The 19,108-nt window shown below is 63.0% G+C and overlaps 1 protein-coding gene across 9 annotated transcripts in view; it reads left to right on the top strand.

Annotated features, from left to right (window-relative positions):
• Positions 1–19,108, top strand: part of PACS2 (phosphofurin acidic cluster sorting protein 2) — a 58,254-nt gene continuing 39,146 nt past the window's right edge. For 3 of the 9 annotated variants that reach the window (XM_057488060.1, XM_036882077.2, XM_057488059.1), the window contains exon 1: positions 4–239. In XM_057488060.1, coding sequence (XP_057344043.1) covers positions 121–239 — 119 coding nt within the window. In that variant the 5' untranslated portion in view covers positions 4–120. Of the gene's footprint in view, positions 240–19,108 lie in introns of all 9 variants that reach the window. The other 6 variants (XM_036882079.2, XM_036882076.2, XM_036882081.2 and 3 more) reach the window with 4 other exon arrangements.

Below are 19,108 nucleotides of genomic sequence, written 5' to 3'. Positions count from 1 at the left end.
GCCGCCGACAGCCATGTGACCGCGCCGCTGCCTTCCGCGCGCCCGGCCCGCCCGCCCGCCGCCGTGCGTCCGCGGCCCGGCCGCAGCCCAGGCCGCCGAGGGAGCGGTGCGGCCGGCACCATGGCCGAGCGGGGCCGCCTGGGCCTGGCCGGCGCGCCCGCCGCGCTAAACACGCCGGTGCCCATGAACCTGTTCGCCACCTGGGAGGTGGACGGCTCCAGCCCCAGCTGCGTGCCCAGGTACGCCGCCGCCGCGCCCGGCCGCTTTGTTCCCGCGCGCACCTGCCGGCCACCCGGGGCCCCGCTCCGGGACCTGGCGCCCAGGACCCCGCCCGGGACCCCCATCCTGCCGTCGCCTTTGCGCCCCTCCTCCGGCGCGCGCATTCCCTGCGAGGAGCAACCCCTGACCCCGCCGCGAGGGCCCCCGAGGTCCGGCTGCGGCGGGAGGGGGTGGTGCCGACTTCTCAGGCCCCGCGGCCTCCGAGCCTCGGGCGCTCTCCTGGGCGCTCGGAGCCGCATCGTCGCGTCCGCCTTCCGATGCGGGGCTCGTGGAGTTGGCTCAGGGTGCCTCCCGTCTCCACCGGGTACCACACATTTCCTTTTGCGTCCATCCACGCCGGCGAGCCTGAGCGCCTGGGAGTGACCCGCAGGGTGCGACTCACAAGCCTGCGACCGCTGTTGTACCGCTTCATCCCACACATGCTGTCGTCCTGGTCTTGGGGGTCTGGTGCCCCTCGCGCTGGCCCAGCCTGAGGTCATTTGCCCTTTGCCGTTTGCCCTGTGCCGCTTCATGTAGAGAAGCTTCTTTGCATCTGTGGGGCACCCTGCTCTTTGCGCTGGGCTCTCAGTTTTGCCCTGGCCACTTGGGGAAGAGCCGTTCCCCACTGGTAGCGGCTGGACGAGGTTCCCCACGGGCCTGTGCTGGACGGACTCCACTCAGACGCACAACTTCCCTGTTTCTCCCGATGCTGCGGTCCCTGCCTCCGGGGCGCACATACAGGGGGGAGACAGACCTGCACTCGGGCCCTTCTGGAGTAGGCCCGGTAGTGGCCGTGCTCTGTCACAGTTCCCTCAACAGGTGTTGCTGAGTGAGGTGTTGGTGGGGGACACAGGGGGCACTGGCCAGTGGGGTTTGCCCTCCTGCAGCGCAGGGCTTTGCTGTGCTGTGGAAAGGGTGGGCACTCGGCACCGCTCCCAGGTGCAATGTTAACGTGCGACCTGAGGGCTGGGTTTGGGGCCGAGGGCTCTGTACCCATCTGCTTGCCTCCCTTTGGAACATTTCTGGGCCTCAGAGCTGAGGTCAGGAGCCTCCCCCCGCCCAGTCCCTCTCCCCTTCCTGTCTTGGCAGTTACCACAGCACCAGGCCCCACAGCAAGGGGTCATCCTGGACGCCTCCCGCCCCCAACACCATGCTTCTCCCATCTGTTCCCCTCTGCACTGTCGCCGGTGCCACCACCCCCGGACCTCTTGTGCTAGCTGCCTTCCGTCGGTGTCCCTGAGTCCCTGCCTGCCCCCCTCCAGCTGGACGTCCTGCAGACAGTGCGGAGCATAGCCTGTCTTTGCTGAGCCCTTTCAGCAGCTTCCCGTGGCTCCCCGAAGGACTGCTGAAGTGTTAATGGGGGTTGGGGGGCTGGCAGGAGAGGCCAGGTGGGCAGAGGCCACATTAAGGGGCCTCACCAGCCTCTCGTGGACCTGGTCCAGGAAGCCCGCCCTGGTGTGTGTGCAGGGAGGGAGTGGGGCGGGTTGCCGTCCATGGGGTGGAAGTGCTGGGCTTGGGGCGAGCCAGGCCCCTGGGGGCTGTCAGGGTGGGAAGGCACGCAATCTGCGGGTTGAACATAGAGAATGTTGGTTGTAGTGAACACCCCCTTCCTGGCACAGTGTGCCCCTCGCTGTACCTCCTGAACATGCATCTTTGAACAGGCTAGTTTCACTTGGTGGGACTTCATCTAAAATGGGTCATGCTTTCTCCGTGGGTCGCATGCCAGCTTTCCCCAGTCCCATTCCCTGAGTGGCATCTGTCATGATGCCTGTAAGACGACAGTGTCTGCTCTGCCAGGGGACCTGTGGCCTGTTTCTAGGTTGTGGCCATCATGAAGCTACCTGTGCATGTCCCCTGTGGGCGGGCAGGCCTGTTGTTGGGCACGTGCCTGGAGTTGGGCTTTGCGGGGTGCGCTCAGTGTTACTACCAGGCGGCTTTCTGGAGCTCTTGGTGCCAACGCGGGCCCCACTGGCGGGGACGGGAGGCCTCACCACTCTGCAGTTTTGCCAATGCTTGCTTGACTTTTAATGTTAGCCAGTCTGGTGGGTGTGAAATGGTGTTGTGGTTTTAATTTGAATTTCTCTGATTACTAATGTGGGCCATTTGTGCTTCCTCATCAGCGAAATTCCTGCTCATCTCCTTTGCCAATTTCTTTTTTTTTTACCCTGCTTGAGTCTCGGCAGTCACTTGAGGGGAGGGTAACCCTTCCTTGGCTGCGTGTGTTGAATGGGATGCGTGTTGCCCTCTGTGTGCGCAGTCTGCGATGAGTCCTGAGGTCTCCCTGGCTTTGGCCTTGGTCTTGAACCATTCCCTTTCCTTCCTGTGGTGGGGCAGCTGGTGCCCGGCCCCGGGCTGTCATTCAGGTAACCATCACAGCACCCTTCCCTGCCACCTCCTGGCCATGCCCACTGCTGGTGTTGCCCGAGCTCCAGCAGGGTCCAGGGCGCTATGACTTTTGCGTGCCCCACTTCTTTTTTCCTGATGAGGTTTGCTGTGTGTGAACATCTTTCATGTGCTTACTGTTCCTCCCATTTTTACATGTGCAAATCCTTGTGTCCTTGGCCCATTTGAGGAAGGGTCTTGGGCTGTGAGCGCTTGTCAGCCACCCTGCAGCCAGATGGAGGGTGGCTTTGTCAACGGCCTGCTCTGTGTGCGCAGGTTGGTCCTGTCCAGCCTGGACTTCACGAGAGTGGGGTTGAACAGCCCCAAGCTCCGGGGCATGGCCTTCCTCCGGCCCAGGACTCTAAGGCCAACCTGCCCTCAGCCCCCGAGCTTGTTCCTCCGATGGGGCATGGTGTTCTGTCGCAGGCATAGACCCCTGTGTGTGGAACTGCGCCTGTCGGTGGGTGTTGGGTTGTTCCCAGTCCAGTGCTGTGTTCAGCTGCTGTGAGCCCTGGGTGCAGGGCGCTGGGGGCCCAGTGGCTTCGCTGCTTTTCAGTAATAGCTGGCTGGCCACAGGGCGGGGGTGTTCCGGCCTCCTGAGAAGCTGCCAGGTTTCTGAGGTGGTGGCACCACCTTCCACGGCTGCCAGCTGTCCAGTGTGCCATCCCTGCCATCAGCTGTTTAGTCCAGCCATTCTAACGGCTGTTTGATGGCTTCTCCTCAGGGCTCTGTTCTGCACATATTGTGCGTAGATGTTGAATATAATCAAACACTTTTATTAGGAGCATCGTGTGCATCTTCTCCTTTAATCACTGATGTGCTAAATAACAGAAATGGATTCCCTGGCACCAAGCAAGCCCCCTCTCCTGGGAAGATCCCAACATAGTCCCGCCATGCACCCTTCCTGTCCGACTGCAGGTTCGGGTCACTCAGTTTTGCTTGGGACGTCTGCATTGGTGCCGAGGCTCTGTGACGTCCCCCTCATCCGCTGCCCTCACCAGATTCTGGTGCCAAGACACCTGCAGAGTGGGCCCACTGTGCCACGGCGTGCGTGTATGGGACCGGGGTTGCGGACTCCTTGAGTTTGGGAGAAAAACTCCATGAAATGACCTGAGCAGTGCAACTCCTGCCCCGTTTGCTTAATGTTTATAGGACACTTTTACTCACTTGGAGTTAGTTTTGAAAATATGCTTTTCTGGGAATTTGCCGATTTTGTCCAGATTTCCAAGTTGAAGACCTGGAAGGCGTGCACTTGTCTGTAGTACCCACTGGTTTCCTGAGTGTCTGCGGTATCTGTAGGGCTGCCGTTCTGTGGGCCATATAGGTGCGTGGGCACCCTCCGATGTGACCTGTGCCCCTGGCCAGGCTTCGTTCACTGTGGTCCTCTGCTCCTTCCGCCTTCTGCCTACTCAGGAGTGTGGGGGTGTCTTCTGGCCTGGGCGGGGTCTGTCCAGCTCCTGCCCTTTTCTGAGGCTGGGCAGTTAGGCGCGTGTGTGGTGACGTTGCACGGTGTTGACCTCGACCTGGTGATGCTGCATGAGTGTGGCCGGCTTCCTCTTGGATGCGTTTGTTTACCTTTCTCTGCCTTTTCCCATTATGCTTTGCTGTGTCCCTGCGCATCAGGTCCGTCTTCCGCACACGTCTAGATCCCATTTTCATTCAGTCTCACCGTCTTTATTTTTTTAACCAGAGTGCTCAGTCTGGTGTCATTTACCTGCGTCCCCAACACTGGGTTTCATGCCCACCCTTGGGTTTGTGCTGGTCATTGTCCTACCATCAGGGCAGTTTTTCCTCCTGACCCACCTGAACTTGCATTAACTTTTGAAGATCATTCTGTTTCCCCTCCTAGTTTTAAACGTGTCCCTCTTTCTGTTTCTCCGTGGTTATTGAGTGGATTGTAGTTACCATACTTGCTTTCACATTTAAAAGTTAATTTTTCTTCTTTTCCTGAACAAGAGAGGGACCGTAGAGTGTTATTATGACCCAACACCTTCATGTTCTTGTGTTTTTGTTTTGTGTACTTTGTCTTGTCTTAAGCTCATAGCAGATTAGCCTCATCAAAAACTCACCACTTCATTCCTTCATTCTCCACGCATCTCAGAACCTAGGTCAATTTCTCCTCTTTCTGTCTGAACATGCATCTTCTGGACTTCATTTAGTGAGGATCTGCCTGTAACAGCACTTCCTGTGTCCCTGGTCGTGGGTGGAGGTGACACGTCCCCTCTGCACGTGGACGAGGCACTGTCCCTGACTCTGCTCACTGAGAAGTCATCTGTCAGTCTGGTGTGATGTATCTGCAGGGCTTTCTTCTCCCTGTAGCTTTAGGATCCCCTCTCTGGGGCCCAGGGGTGGTCTCCCTGGCCCCCGCCCTGCAGGGGTTCCTGGTTCCCTGACTCTGTGGGTCTGTGCTTGGCACGGGCTCTGCGAAGTCCTGGTTGCCTTCTGTGGTGTGGCCTCTGCCCTGTTCTCCCTCTTCTGGGCCCGGAACGTCAGCCACACTGTGTCAGGGCCTCCCGCCACGCGTTAGCGGAGAGCGGCCGGCTGGGCAGGTCTTGTGTCCCTGTGGCGGTGGCCAGTTCTCCACCCTCTTCTTGCTTCTGACCGTGTACCTGCACCTGTGGCCTGCAGGAGAGTGGCTGCTGCAGGTGGGGTCTCCCGGCAGCAGGTAGGGACGGGCTGTTTCCCAGCCGCACCCTGAGCCCCGCTTGGAGCAGCTCCTTGACAAGCATTCCTGGAGCTGAACGGAGATGCCACACTCAGGAACGTGGTTTTGTTTTGAGTTATGGGGAAGTGACTGACCTGTTATGAGGTGGGTGCTGGGGGAGCCATGCTGGCCTGCCTGAGGGTGGGTATCCCTGGGGAGGCCGTGGGCTGCCAGAGCCCTTGCTGTGTGGCGCAGCTCTGTGCAGCCCCCGTTGCTGTGCGCACGCCTGGGCAGTGGGCCGCTGCCCCATTGTGCAGCAAAGCAGGAGGCGGTTTTCCGTGGGGCTCAGCACTGTGTCTTGCCCCCCAATAGGCTTTTGTGCGGGGGCAGCTGCCTGGGATGTGGTGTGCTGTGCTGGGCAGGTATGTGGTCTCATGGGGGCTCAGAGACCTGGGAGCTGGACCCTGGGTGCTGGCTGTGTGCTTCCTCTTGGGATCTGGGCTGCAAAGCCAGCTGGCCCCTGCCTGTGCCCTGGGTGCGGCTGGTGGGGTAAGGAGACGGTTCCAGAGAGGGCCCTGCACTCAGGAGAAATGGTGGGGCTGTTTTTGGCCCTGTAATGGGCTTGTGGACGTGGCAGCGTCCTCAGGAGCCCAGACATCGTGTGGCACGGCTGGAGAGAGCCCTTGCAGAGACGGGGGCTCGCGTGGAGGCGGGAAGGGCAGGGCAGGATGGGGAGCCCGTGCGACCGAGTGGGCCTGTTCTGCTGGGAGCGCGTCCTCCCGGGGGTGCAGCCAAGTCCCATCAAACTTCCGGGCTGTGCTGCTGAGCCCTGGTCTCTCTGGGAGCTGGGGCATCTGTCATCATGCCCACTGGTCCTGGGAGACCTTGGGGTCTGGGACGCAGAGGGCGGCGTGTGGGCATGAGCGGCTGGTCCAGCTGTGTGCTGTTCCCAGTGCGCTGCTCAGCCCTGGGGGATTGTTAGACAGTGGCATTGACAGCCGGCCCTAAAAATAGTCTGGAGGCGATCTGCCTTCTGTCCTGGAGGTGGGTCGTCGCACAACCCCACCAGGGCGGCTTTTGCCAAGGGTTGTAACAGTCGTGAGGACTCAGTCTTAAGATCTAAGTTTCTAAAGTGCCTTGTGTTTTAAGTGTCCAGCCTGTGCTAACCACTTCCCTGTCCGAGGAAGGCAGTGCTTTGTGCTCTGCGCTTTACAGGAGAAGCAAAGACTCTGGGGATCCGTTCTTGGGATCCACCCTTGGCAGCTGTCAACATGCTCCTGGCCATAGCTGCCTGGTAGCTGGCACCCTGTGGAGTTCAAGGCTGTGGCCCCCCATTTCCTGTGAGGTCAAGCCAGGATGGGCCTGTGGGAGGGGGCACCTGGAACCCCAAAGGGGCAGAGATGGCCCGTGGAAGGCACCAGGGAGAGGGTGCACCTGTCCCCTGTCCCGGCATGCACCTCCCTGGCCCACAGCCAGTGCCCAGCCGTGCTGAGACCCTGGAGCAGGAGAAGAAGCTCTCCCAGGGCACTGATGCGGGATTGTTGTTCTGGTGGCAGGACAGGGCGGGGCGGAGGCAGAGGGCCTGCGATGTGCGGCGGCCACTGGGCGCGAGGTGGGGGTCAGGCCCACCCGCAGTCGTGTCCCCCAGGCCTCGGGTGGGCTGGGCCTCTCCTCCGGGGGCAGACGCACTGGCTCCTGCTCTTGGCGGAAGGGAGGTGCCTTGCGCATGCCATGCCCCTGGAGTCAGCTGGCCTCCATGTAGCTGCCCTCACACACCGTGGGTCCAGGCATGCCTGGAGGGCCTGGCGTCTGTCACGCCTCCAGCCTCGGCCCTTCCAGAAGGCTGGACGCCGTGGGGGGCTGTCCCGAGTGCCTCCACCCTGGCCCGGCAGGGCAGACGTGCAGTGGGCAGGCCCTGGGAGGCACTTCCCTCTGCTCAGGCGTGGTCGTTCCCTTCACCATGGAGCCAGCCGGCGTTCCGGCCACCTCTGCCTCATGTCAGCCACAGGCTGCCTCCTTAGGCGCCGACTGCTTCCTCCCCGCTCGATCTACTTTACAGGGCGCCTCCTGTGCCCTCCAGGACTGTGGTGGCATCCATGTAGGCTGACCCTTTCGGCGAGGCTGCTGGAGTGACAGCATGGCAGCGCTGCTGCCTGCCCCCCGTGAGCCGAGCCCAGCCTTCAGGTGACTTCCGAGGACGCTGCTCCATAGCTGGTCGGGGCCTCCTCGTTCTAGATGCAGGAGGACTAGACAAGCTTCTCTGCCAGTTTGCATCCTGGAGCTCAGGTGCTGCCCTGTGGCGTGGCAGACGGCTCTGTGCAGGTGTCCCCGGGCCATGGAGGATGGGGTCCCCATGCCTCTGCACTCGATGGGGGTGGGCTCCCCCCCCACCTGCCCATCTGGGAGTGGGCCTGGTGCACTCCTGGGTGCCCCAAAGTGCCTCGGATGGGCGTCCTGCTGGAGGCAGTTGTCCTGGGTGGAGAGGGGCTGCCGCAGATGCTCCCTTGGCACGGGCGTCTTGGTTTCTTCACCTGAGCACGCCAGGGCCAGCCGGCCAAGCTGCCTGCAGATGCTCCGTGGTGAACCCGGTGGGGATGTGAGGCAGTGGCCCAGCTCCCCGCCCCGCCGCTCCAGACTGGGATGCGCTCCGTGGGCAGGGAAGGCGAGCTTTGGCTGTGACCTGCCCTGGGTTCCGGACACACTGCTGTCTGTTTAGTCGGGGTCCCTCTGGGGGTGCTGGGTGGCCCATTCCTCCAGGAGCACAGGGCTGGGCCAATTCCAGCTTCAACTTTAGCCGGCAGCAGAGCTGGAGGGCGAAGGTGGCCGCACACGGTAGGTCCACAGAGGGTAGCAGAGTCGGTGTGCCCTGCTCTCAGTGGGCAGGGAGCAGGCGTGGTGCTGGCCGAGCAGTGGGGTGCTTATCTGCTGCTGTGGTGGGCGGCGAGGCTGGGCACTCCCTTGTGTGGGTTTGCTTTGAGAGTGGAAGCTGGCTTCCCCCCAAGAGCAGGCCTGGAGGAGCCAGGGGAGGGGTGTGGGGAAGGCCAGGGGCCTGGCGCTGGCGCAGCTGAGGTGGCGGGAGAGGTGTATGTGCACCCGGCCCCCTGCGTCCACCAGGGACTGCCCCTGGCCTGGCTGGTGGTGGGGCCGAGCTTGGATGCCAAAGTTCAGGGCCCCCACCAACCACTTGCCCCTCAGGCTGCATCTCGGTCTTGTGCCCAGCACCCAGGTGCTGGGCTTGGCTCCGCTGAGGGGAGTGCCCTGCTGCCGGTCCCCAAGGGGGGAAAGGATGCCACAGCCACAGGGTCCGGCCTGCGTCTCATGCCTCTGTTCCCAGCTTGCCTGCATGAGCCCCGGTGGGCAGGTGGGACCCACGCAAGGGCTCTGGAGATCTGCTGTGGCTCCCACAGGCCACGGAGGGTCCCAGATGCTTACCAGTGACCCTGGCCCCTGAGGCTGTGCTGCGGTCACCCACTGGCTCTGCTGTGGCAGAGAAGGCCTCCAGGGGGGCGGACCAGCTTCGAGGGTGTCTGCGGAAGCCTGCAGGGACGAGGTTCCTGGGCGGGCGAGTCAGTGAAGGACTGTGTAGCCGCTGCCCCTGCACAGCAGGAGGCCCTGCTGGCGCTCAGCCCTTCCTCTGCCCCTCCTGCCTGAGCGAGACCCTTGCCTGCCTGTGTTCCCGCTTTCCGTTTTGCTGCTGGAGAAAGTTCTCTCAAGAAGGTGATAATGGCCTGGTGCAAAACAGTCTCCCCGCTCCCTTGGGGCCGTGCTGCCTCCCGCCTGGCTCAGCATTTTGGCCCCGACAGGTGCCACTACTGCACAGGGGCCCCCTGGGCAAGGGACAGCTGCCACCACCTATCCCTGTTCAGCACAGAAGCCACGCTCGGCCGGACTTACAGTGACTTGAAAGCAGGGATTTACTCACGTGTTCTGCACCTAAAAGAGGGCCCAGTGCCGCTGTCTTTCAGGGAGAGGCCAGGCCAGTGCGGCACCTCGATGGGAGCTTGGTGGCGGCACCCCCACTGTGTGTCTGGTGGGAGGAGGCTTTTGGCGGACCTGTGTAGAGAGCACCTCGTGGGCCTCCGCTGGCGTGGCCCCAGCTGCCTCAGAGTCGGGGCCGATGAGCCCGCTGGGCCGGGAGGGCGTGAGGTTCGCGGAGCTTGGCTGCAGAGTCCACAGGTCTGGCGTTGCTGGCTGGCCGGCCTGTGGACTTGTTCCCCGTGCTGTGGTTAACTCAGGACTCTGCTGACCCTCACGTGGAGGATGAGGTGGACCTGGGGCACAGAGTCCCAAACTCCCAAGGAGGGCTGACCCTGTGCTCTCCTCTCCGAGCTGGGGCTGGGACCCCCAGCGCTGGGTTTGGAAGGAGCAGGCAGGTGAAGGCCTGGGGGCAGGTGCCTGCAGCCCCCTCTCATGTGGCCCCTGGCCTCTCTGTGCCCTGTGCCCCTGGCTTGGCTTTTGCACCGTCCAAGATCTGCTTCCTGGCAACCAGCCTTCCCACCTGGAGCAGGGCCCGCCCGCTGTGACCTACCCGCTGGGGACTGGACTGTCATGGTGGAAGAGGGGCCTCAGGGCCGCCAGGGGCTGTAGAAATGCTGAGGGTGCTTGGACCCCAGCTTTGGCCTCTGCAGTGCATCCAGCGGGTGGCAGTGGTGGCAGCCACGCTTCTCAGGGCCCTGTAACCCAGAGGGCTTCTCACAGTGGGTGTGTGGGGTGGGGCCCCACTTGTGGTGGGTACGGTTGGGCCTTCCGGACCCGGGGGGGGGACCCTCCTGAGGTGGGGTACCTGCACATCTCTCCTGACCACGGCTCTGTGGCCCCTCGTTGAACATGAGCCTGTGAGCACAGCGGCCTCGCTTCCCAGCGGGACGAGGGCCCATGTGCCAGGTCTCAGGCAGGACCCCTGCAGTGGGACCTGATGCACCTGGAGCCTGGAGGTGTGCGGAGGGCTCTGACCTGCCCCTGCAGAGGGCAGGCTGGTGGCAGGCCCTCCGGAGGGCAGGCTGGCTGGCGGGTGTCCAGGGCCTTCAGTCCCCTGTCATCTGCTTGCTTGAGTTTGGACTTGTGAGGGGACCTGAGGCCCTGTGAGGGTGGCTGTGGGTGGTGTCCAGTGCACCCGATTGCCGGCCCAACCTGCTGTGCCCCTGTCCCTTGGCGGTGACAGCCCTGCGGCCCCACGGCTCTCGGCGGTCAGCTGGGAGTGCCCCGGGTGTCCAGGTGTCCTGGACCTGGGTTTTCCAGCACCAGCTGTTGGGATGAGGTGTGTGCTGGGTGCAGACCCTGTGTTGGGGCACTGAGAGTTTTCTGGGTGGGGACGGAGCCTGGTGGGTGTGGCCAAGAGTCTGGGAGAGGACAGGTGTCTGGGGCGAGGAGGGGGCCGGGGCAGCTGCAGGGCCCGGGGTCAGTGTTGTGTGTGGTGGGGGTGGGGTGCCCGCCAGCAGGACCGGGCTGCTTACCAGCCTTCCTGGGGTCGCACGGGCCTGTTCTCAGTGGAGTGGGTGAGGAGCAGCGGGGTACCTGAGGCGCGGGCCTGGGGGACCTCCCGGAGGGCGGGGGTCTGACATCTGTGTCACGGCCCACTGGGCAGTGGCGCAAATGTTCTCTGAGGTTGTCCAGCTTCCCAGGGGAAGACTTGCTGGTGAAGTGGGTGTTCCCAGGTGGAAGCAGGAGGGCAGGAGAGGGGGCCAGGGGCTCGTGGGCGGAGGGGTGACAGGCGGTGGGTCTGGTGCTAGAGGTGGCAGGTTGGGAGGTGGGCCGGTCAGAGAGGCAGCCTGGGGACGGGCGGGGTTTCCCGTGCACAGGCCATGCCCAGCCGTGCCATGTGGTGGGGGACCGCTTTGCTGCCTACCCCAGCAGGTCACAGCCGGCCAGACCTGTGCGGCGTGCCTCATGGCCAGCTGGGTGAGCGGCTCCGTGTGGGCCCCAGCACGTCCCCGGCCACTGCCTGTCTGCCCCGCTGGGACGCCAGAACACAGGCCCCCCCAGGCTCCCCAGCCGACCCTGGGGGTGTCCGGAGCTGGCCTTGCTCAGGCCCCGGAGCCTGCCCTGCCATTTCTGCCGCAAGCCTGCCCTGACGTCATCTCGGTGCCAGCTGTGTCCTCTGCAGCGCTCCCAGCCCATGCCGGCGGCCTTCCTGGCCCCTGTGAGCAGTGCTGGAAAAAGTGCCGGAAAACCCAAACTGGCTTTTAACTGGCTGTTTTCTGTGTCTGACGCCTGGTGTATGCGTTCATTTCTGGTCTTTGTTACTCCTCTCCCTTTTTTATTTTTGGTCATCTCTTCCTTGGAAATTGATCAAGATTGATTGTTTTCTTAATTACTGCCCATAAAAATCTGTATTTGTATCTGTTTACATGTAACTGGCTTGCTGAAAAAGTGAGTTACCTACACTGAAGGGGAACAAACATCCCTGCCGCCTTTGCAGACACGAGGACCACAGGAGGCAGGGTCTGCCGCCCCCTCTCCGGGCCCACCCCGACTCCAGACCCTCCTCCCGGAGGAGCTGGCCCTCAGGCCTGCTGTCCCCAAGCTGTGTGCGGGAGTGCTCAGGCCCCCACCCACCCACCCCCCGGAACGAAGGCACGTCCTGCTCACGCTGGGGGATGGAAGGGGCCCAGGTTGGCGATCTCATGGCCTTGGGATCTTGCGATTCCGCCCTCGCCTCCCAGGTGGTCGTGAGGAGTTTGTGGTCAGCCTGCTGTGCCCCCCGTGGTGGTGTGGGTACTCGCTGGCTGCCAGGGAGGGTTTACCGGGATGTGGCGTGTGTGGGGGCTCTCATCCACCCCACTCCCGTCACCCTCCTTAGCACCCTGTCTGCTGGATGCGAGCGTCTGCCTTTCCTAGTTCGGGTCAGATGCCGTGTGTTCCCGTCTCTGCCTCTCGTCACCTCCCTGGGGGCAGCCTGCGCCCTGCTGTGCATCCAGCGCGGGCTGTCTCACGGCACTGGAGCTGGTCATGAGTGCTTGACACGGAGGGGCACCAAGCCGCCAGTGGGCAGAGGGGAGCAGGCGGGCTGCTCTGGGGTTACCTGTGTGGCCGGGCCCCACAGCACCCCCCTAGAGGTGGCTAGGGTCTTGGGAGCCCCAGAACGGAAACCTGGACTGTGCTGACCCTCCCCTGACCTGTGGTGGCTGTGGTGAGAGTGAGGGCAGGCATGGTGCCTCACAGCTCTGCCCCCAACCCTCCAACGGTGGATTGCCACCAGCTGGTGGCCTTTAGGCCACCGGGCTTCCTGGTGGAGGTCTCTCTGTGGGAAGCCACGTGGTGTAGATGGGATGTGGTTCAAGTGGAAGCGTCTGGGTGGCAGATAAGGGTCATTCCTTGGAGCCCCCAGCCCCGGGCCCGGGGTTCCGAGGGCTCCATTTCCCTGCTGGACCACGACACCCTTGGCCTCTCCCTCCGGTGTCCCCTGTGCTCCCCAGAGGGGACAGGGCGTGGTTCCTGAGCAGGAAGGTCAGTCTAGAGGCCTCTGCCTGTTGTGGGACAGAGAGGGGACCCCGAGCAGCCTGCACTGTCCCTGTCTGGGCCCCTCGGGCTGCCCCAGTGGAGCAGCAGACAGCGGCTCAGGCAGTCGGCACTTGCACCTCAGCTCTGGGCTCGGGGTCCCGGACCAGGACGCCCAGGTTCCCTGATGGGGGGGCTCTTTCTGGTCCATCAGGGTGCCTTTGCTCTGTGTCCTCCCTCAGAGGGGCCGGGGGCCCTGTGGGGTCTCTTTTGTAAGACACTAATTCATTTCTGGAGGCCTCCCTTGACCCAGTTGCCCCCAAAGCCCTGCCTCATGACATCACACTGGGGTTAGGCTTGAGCATATGAATTGGGGGACTCAGATTTTGGTCTATAACTCCCACTGTCCCCGCATTTTTGGGGGTCTGGGAGCAGTGCACTGACCTGCTCTCAAGTGACCCATGCATGCGCCCCTGCCCTCCCCGGCCAGTGCCTGTGGCCGTGTCGTGCTTCCCTGTCTGCTCGGACCCTGTGCCTACAGTGGGCCTGCACTGGGGTGTGGTGGGAGTGGGGCTCGGGCTTGCGGGCCCCAGCCAGGATCTCGGAGCTGGTCAGGGCCCGTGTAGCCCAGCTGGCATGCGACATCGGAGACGCGTGGACCCTGCCCGGCTCCCACTCTGCTGCTCTCGGGGCTGCCAGCTGCCTGCACCCCGTCCATGCTCACCCTTGTTGCTTGACCTGCATCAGGGGTTGGTTCTGTCACTCCCCAGCCTGCACACAGTGGGTGGGGTGGGTGCTCCGCGGTCGGTGGGCCCCGGTCTTCCCCGCCCTCGTGGAAGCCTGTCACCAGAGACTCTGCTGCCCAGGCTGGGGAACTTCGCATCGCCAGAGGAAAGGCTCTGGCTTCTTGCCGGTGTGGCCTGGGACACACATGCCTGAGAGAGGTTGGGCTGGGCTCACTGAGCCTTTGGGAAAGTGGAAGGTTGCAGATGCTGGAAAATGGGGCCCACCTCCGAGTGTGAGTGTGCCCACGCCCACTTCAGCCCCTGCCCCCTGGCCAGAGCCAGAGAGGAAAGCCACGGTCGCCTGCACCTGTCCAGGTAGACCCAGGGCTGGTACTGTCTGGGCCTTGCTCTCCTGGCTGGGAGGCACCTGAGCCGCAGACCGCAGCAAGGGGTGGTGCAGCCCATGGGCTGGCAGGAGGTGCGCTGGGGGCCGCCAGCCCACCGCCCCTGCCCGTGCGGCCACCCTCCCCCACTGCCTCACTGGGTCTCCTCTGCTCCTTGAAACCCCTCATTCCCAGCAGAGTGCTGGTGGGGGCACGTCTTTGGGGACAGTGTGGGGCCTCCCCCAGCGGCTGGTGAGATGTGCCTGCGTGCCTGTAGGTGCTGGGCAGGAGGTGGGGGTCGGATGGCCTCTGGGCCTTTAGGTCACTGAGGTGGAGCACACAGGCCCAGAAGGCCCAGGGAGGGGTCCTCTGATGGCCGGACCCAGGGTGGCTGATAGCTGACGGCTCCCTGTGGTGGCCAGTGCCCCCTGCTCTGAGCCCCATGTCTGTTTTCCAGCATTATCTGTGTGAGCCCTTCCCTCACAGGCATGCTCTGCTCTTTGTAGGCGCCCAGGCTGCTGTGGCCCCACTGGCTACCCAGCTCCTCTACATGCGTGGCACGGCCACACTAGCCTTTGACTCCAGCGCCTGCCAGCACCTCCCTCAGGGACTGGCCCCTTGCCCCTGCTGCTTCTCCTGGTGCTTGGCCCTCCATGGGTGGGGCTGGGCCAGAAGGTGGGCTCACAGTGAGCCAGCCGCCCTGCACCCCTTCTGGAGGGTTCCTGCCTCGGCCGTGAGGCCTGACTTCCTCTCACTCCTGCAGGAGCCCTCCCAGCGCCGTGTGCCAGCCGAGAAGGCACTTCTGACCTCTCCTGATCAGCAGGAAGTGGCCGTGTCCAGATGAGGCTCAGACACAGGAGAAAGCTGAGCTGGGCCAGGGAGAACTGGCGGCCGCTCTGGGCTGCAGGGAGGGTGGCTGGCACTTGCAGCTGTGGGTGGACAGAAGCCTCGGACCCTCGTGGGGTGCCTGCAGACTGTGGCTCACTGTTGCCGGAGCATTTTTACAGAAAGCTCTCCATCCCTGCACGTGCCCACTCGCCTGTGACCATGCCATGGCCCAGCCACGCAGGCCACTAGCACACGTGGAGTGCAGGAAGGGCCTGCTGATCTCGGGAGGCGGACAGGGTGTGGGGGCCCCTGGGCAGCTGCCAATACAGAGCTCCACGTCCCACTAGGGCAGACCCGTGAGTGCGTGGGTGGGGTCTGCTCAGGGAGACAAAGGCCCCTTAGTTTTCCTCCCACTAAACATGCAGTCAGCGGGTTTGGGGCCACAGAGGCTCACCCCACGCGCGGCTGCATTTTTAACCATTCATGTTCCTGGGGTGCCTGGAGGAAATGGTGAGAGTGGCGTTGCCTTCACAGGACCAGCCTGGTGCCAGTGCACTTGGTGGGAACCAAGTGTGCCCTCCTTACCCTGCGCGGCTTCACGCTGGGACCAGGGGGCTGGCCACATGGTGTGCTGTGCCTAGCCCGGAGCAGAGTGCTGCTAGTGGGACATGAAGTGGGGCAGAGGAAACAGTCTGCGTCCCTCAAAATGCTAGATGTGGGGTCGCCATGTGGCCTAGTAAGTCGCTGTCCCAGAAGGATCGTGGCAGGAGCACACTCGATGGCCAAGCGACCACACGGAAGCTGGTACTGTGGCTGCCGCACTGCAGCCTCTCCCCGGCTTGCTGCTGCGGTCAGCCGTGGCCTGGGGGTGGGTGATCCTGCTCTGACACCTGGGCAGAAGGTCGGTGGCAGCCAGCACCATGCCACGGCCCTGCGCTGCCCCTCACTGCATCTTGTCATGTGGCGCTTTGTCATCCCACAGCACCATGAGGAGAGGGCCCAGTGGGCCGTGTGCCCGTGACTTAGGAGTGTGTCATTAAAGTCTGTTTGTTCTGCCGTTAGCTTCCGCCCTGAGCCTCTCACCGCACCCGGTTTGTATGTCTCACCATTCACAGCTGCGTACTGGGAGGAGACTGCTTGCTTTCAGGGCTGCGCACTCTGCAGGCTTCAGGGGCTGTGGATGGGGGTGTCAGCCTACTGAATGTGAGCATCTGCAGCAGCTTTACGCACACGTGCCAAACGGTGGGCAATCCAAGGTCCATCAGTGGAGGAGCACACTGACAGAATGCGGCCCACCAAAGAATGGAATATGATTCGGCCTTCGACAGGCGCAGGGCCTGACATGCCACGTGGGCGAATCTAGAGAGCAGTTGCTCAGTGCAGAGGCCAGGCACAGAAGGCCGCGTGTGCGATCCCCTTCGCATGAAATGCTGCAGGTGCAGAGAGAGCAGGCCGGGCCGCCAGGGGCTGTGGGCAGAGGGCGGGAGCAGGGGGCTGGGGGATTCTCTGTGGGGCGATGAAAGTGTCCTGGGATCAGAGGCAATGGTCGCACAGCTCTGTGTACGTGCTAAAGGTGCACCATAAATGGTCAGAATGGTCAGTTTTACATCATGAGCATTTTACCGCAGCAAAAATGAGTTTAAAGAAAGGGGAGCAGGGATGGTTCTAGGTTCTAGGAAGCCAGACCAGCAGGTGAGAGGGTGTGATGTGTGGCTCACTTGGACCCTGGGATGGCGAGCTCAAGGGCGTTGCTCTGGGGCAGTGTCAGAGCTTAGCGTCTGGCCCCCCAGCCCACTCCCAGCTGTTGGCTGAAACGCCTCCATGTGCCCAGGAGACACCCCAAGTGGTGGTGCTGAGACTCTTCACAGCAGGAAGTCAGGGTGCACCGGCCCGTGCCTGTCTCCGCCAGCTCCTGGCGGCAGGCAGTAAGTCCGCCCCAGCCCCGGAAGGTTCTGGAGCCTGAGGTCACTGGGTGTCGGGGTCTGTGCTGCTGTAGCTCCCGTCCGCATGGCCACCACCCACGTTTCTGTGGGCCGTTGTCTTCTTGCTGTGCCTGCCTAAGAGCCTTTGTGCTGGGACATTGGCCCTTTGTCTGCCACCGGCTTTGGAGCTGTTTTCCTGCGTCTACTGACCACCTCTCACTGGCTTGTGGTAACAGCCCCGTTTCCGATCGAGCTGAGCTAGTGTCTCACGGGGCTGGGTGAGCCACTGCGTTGGCGCTAGTGCCTCCCTCTGGGCATGGTGTGCCCAGCCCTTCCTTGGTGAGGACCTGGCTGCATGTGCCAGGTGCTGTCCGAGGCCCTAGGGTCCAATCCCATTCGTGGTCCCTACCCTCTGCTCAGGGAGGCAGACAGTGAACCAGGAGACACGAGCGCCCCCGTGGGGAGGAGGAGGGAGTGAGGTGGCAGTGTGGCAGCACAGACCCATGTGCTGCAGGGGTAGGGGACAGCAAGGAGGCCCAAGTGGCCCAGGGCAGTGGTGGGATGGGGCCAGGCCCTGTGGGACAGCCTGGGGGCTGTGCTGTGCTGGGAGTGCAGGAAGTCCTGGGCGAGCGCTGCCTGTTCGAGGGCTGCCCGGAGGCTGGGCGCAGGGGGCAGTGAGCCCGCAGGCAGGTGGCTCTCTGGCTGGTGCCAGCAGGACAGCAGGGGTCTTGGGGTTGTTAGCCCAGGACCAGGAGGGCCGGGAGGAGCCCTGGGCTGCCTTGTCAGGGTGGCAGCTGGGAAGCGGCCAAGGCACAGCCGCCTGGGACAGAGGCACTAGCGGCCTCGTCCTGCTCTGGGCTGCAGCAGATGCCAGGTCCAGGTCCCGCCAGGCGATGGCGAGCAGGCGAGCAGGGAGCAGAACTCAGTAGGGGCGCAGCCCTGCATCTGTGGGATGGGGCCAGGAGACTCTGGCGGAAGAACATTCCAGAACAGTGAGTGCCTGTGCGAGCTAAACTGGACAGTGGACGCGGATAGTTCAGCAGCAGGAGCAAGGCTGAGATGCTCCCAGGGGGTGGGCAGAGCTGGAGGGAACAGGAGAGGGTGTGGGGTCCCTTGCCGGAACCCCAGTACGCTGGGGACAGGTGCTGAGTGGAGAGAAGATGGGGGTCTCGGCGCTCCTCCAGAAAGGCCCCCCGCCTGTCCTCCCTCTGCCTTTGGTCCTCTGCTCTGTCCACTCTGTCCCCAGCCATGCGGGCACTGTTCTGCCTGAGCTTATGCCCGTGCCCGGTGTTCTGAGCCGCAGAACTCTGTCACCTCTGCTCACCACGCTCAGGCCCTGGCAGGCCTGGGGTGCAGAGGACCACCTGCTCTCCTCCCAGGGATGCGGGGAGAACCCTCCTCAGCAAAAGCCTTCAGTCCCAAGCCGCCAGCCCGCCCCTGGGCTGCTGGCAGGGATGCAAACCAGGCAGCTGCTGTGGGAAGGGGGCCCCCGCGGCCGAGCTCAGGGTCACCACATGATGCGGCAGCTCCACTTGTGCTCTGTGCCCAGAAGTGAGCCAGGGGGTAAGCAGATGTGTGTGCATGCATGCTCACAACGTCACCCAGGTGGCCCAGGTGTGGGGTGGCCCAGTGCCCACTGAGGGATGCACGGGTGAGGCCTCCACATGGTGCAGTAAGGGGGGAGGTCCTTGCCGCCTCGCAGCCGGAGGACCCTGTGGACCTCAGGCTGAGACAGGGAGGGCACTCCGCGTGACCTGCCACATGAGGTGCCCCTGGGCAGGCTTGGAGGGCGTTAGCATCCACGGGGAAGATGGAAAGTTCTGGACAGGATGGTGGGGATGGCTGAATATGTGAATGCGTTTAATGCCACCAAACCACACACTTAATTGAAAGTGGCTTATTTTACATATATTTTGTCCCAATGAAAAGACAGGGATAGACATTGCCAAATTGTTCCCCAAAATAAGGCTGTAGCAGTTGATGCTCCCACTAAGGGTGGAAAAAGTTACAGCCAAACCCATGTCACCCACGCTGACCTCCGGGCCTGGCTGGGCTAGACCGGCCTCCGGCGCAGGCCCAGGGAAGGTTCAGGTGCCTGTAGGCCTGGGATCCAGCCTGAGCCTCCCACGTGGGGGTGCCTTCCTGTGCACCTCTGCCTCCTGGGGCCCAGGACCCTGCTGGCGGTCCACCCGGCCCCCGGCCAGTGCCCTCCCATGGCCAAGTGAAGGTAGGATGCCTCCCAGGCTCTGGGAATTTGGTTTAAAGGGGGTGCCCAGCCCGCTCCCCTGGGTCACGGATGCTCCCTGAGCCACCCTGTGTACCCCCAGGCTCCCGCCCCTGGTTTCATCACACACCTGGGGACAGCGGGGGGAGGGGGTCTCAGTCTTCCAAAGAGAAAAGGCAGCCTTCTGCTGTTTGTCGCCCTGTCTGCCCTTGGAGATCTTGCCCCCACCACTTGGAATCGAGGTTCTGGAGGCGGGTGAGCCGAGGTCTCTGTCCTGGGACTGGGGCATGTGTGCTGACCATGTT

Source organism: Manis pentadactyla, chromosome 11 (assembly GCF_030020395.1).
Source record: "Manis pentadactyla isolate mManPen7 chromosome 11, mManPen7.hap1, whole genome shotgun sequence".
NCBI classification, from domain to species: domain Eukaryota; kingdom Metazoa; phylum Chordata; class Mammalia; order Pholidota; family Manidae; genus Manis; species Manis pentadactyla.
This window is presented reverse-complemented; position numbering and strand designations above follow the sequence as displayed.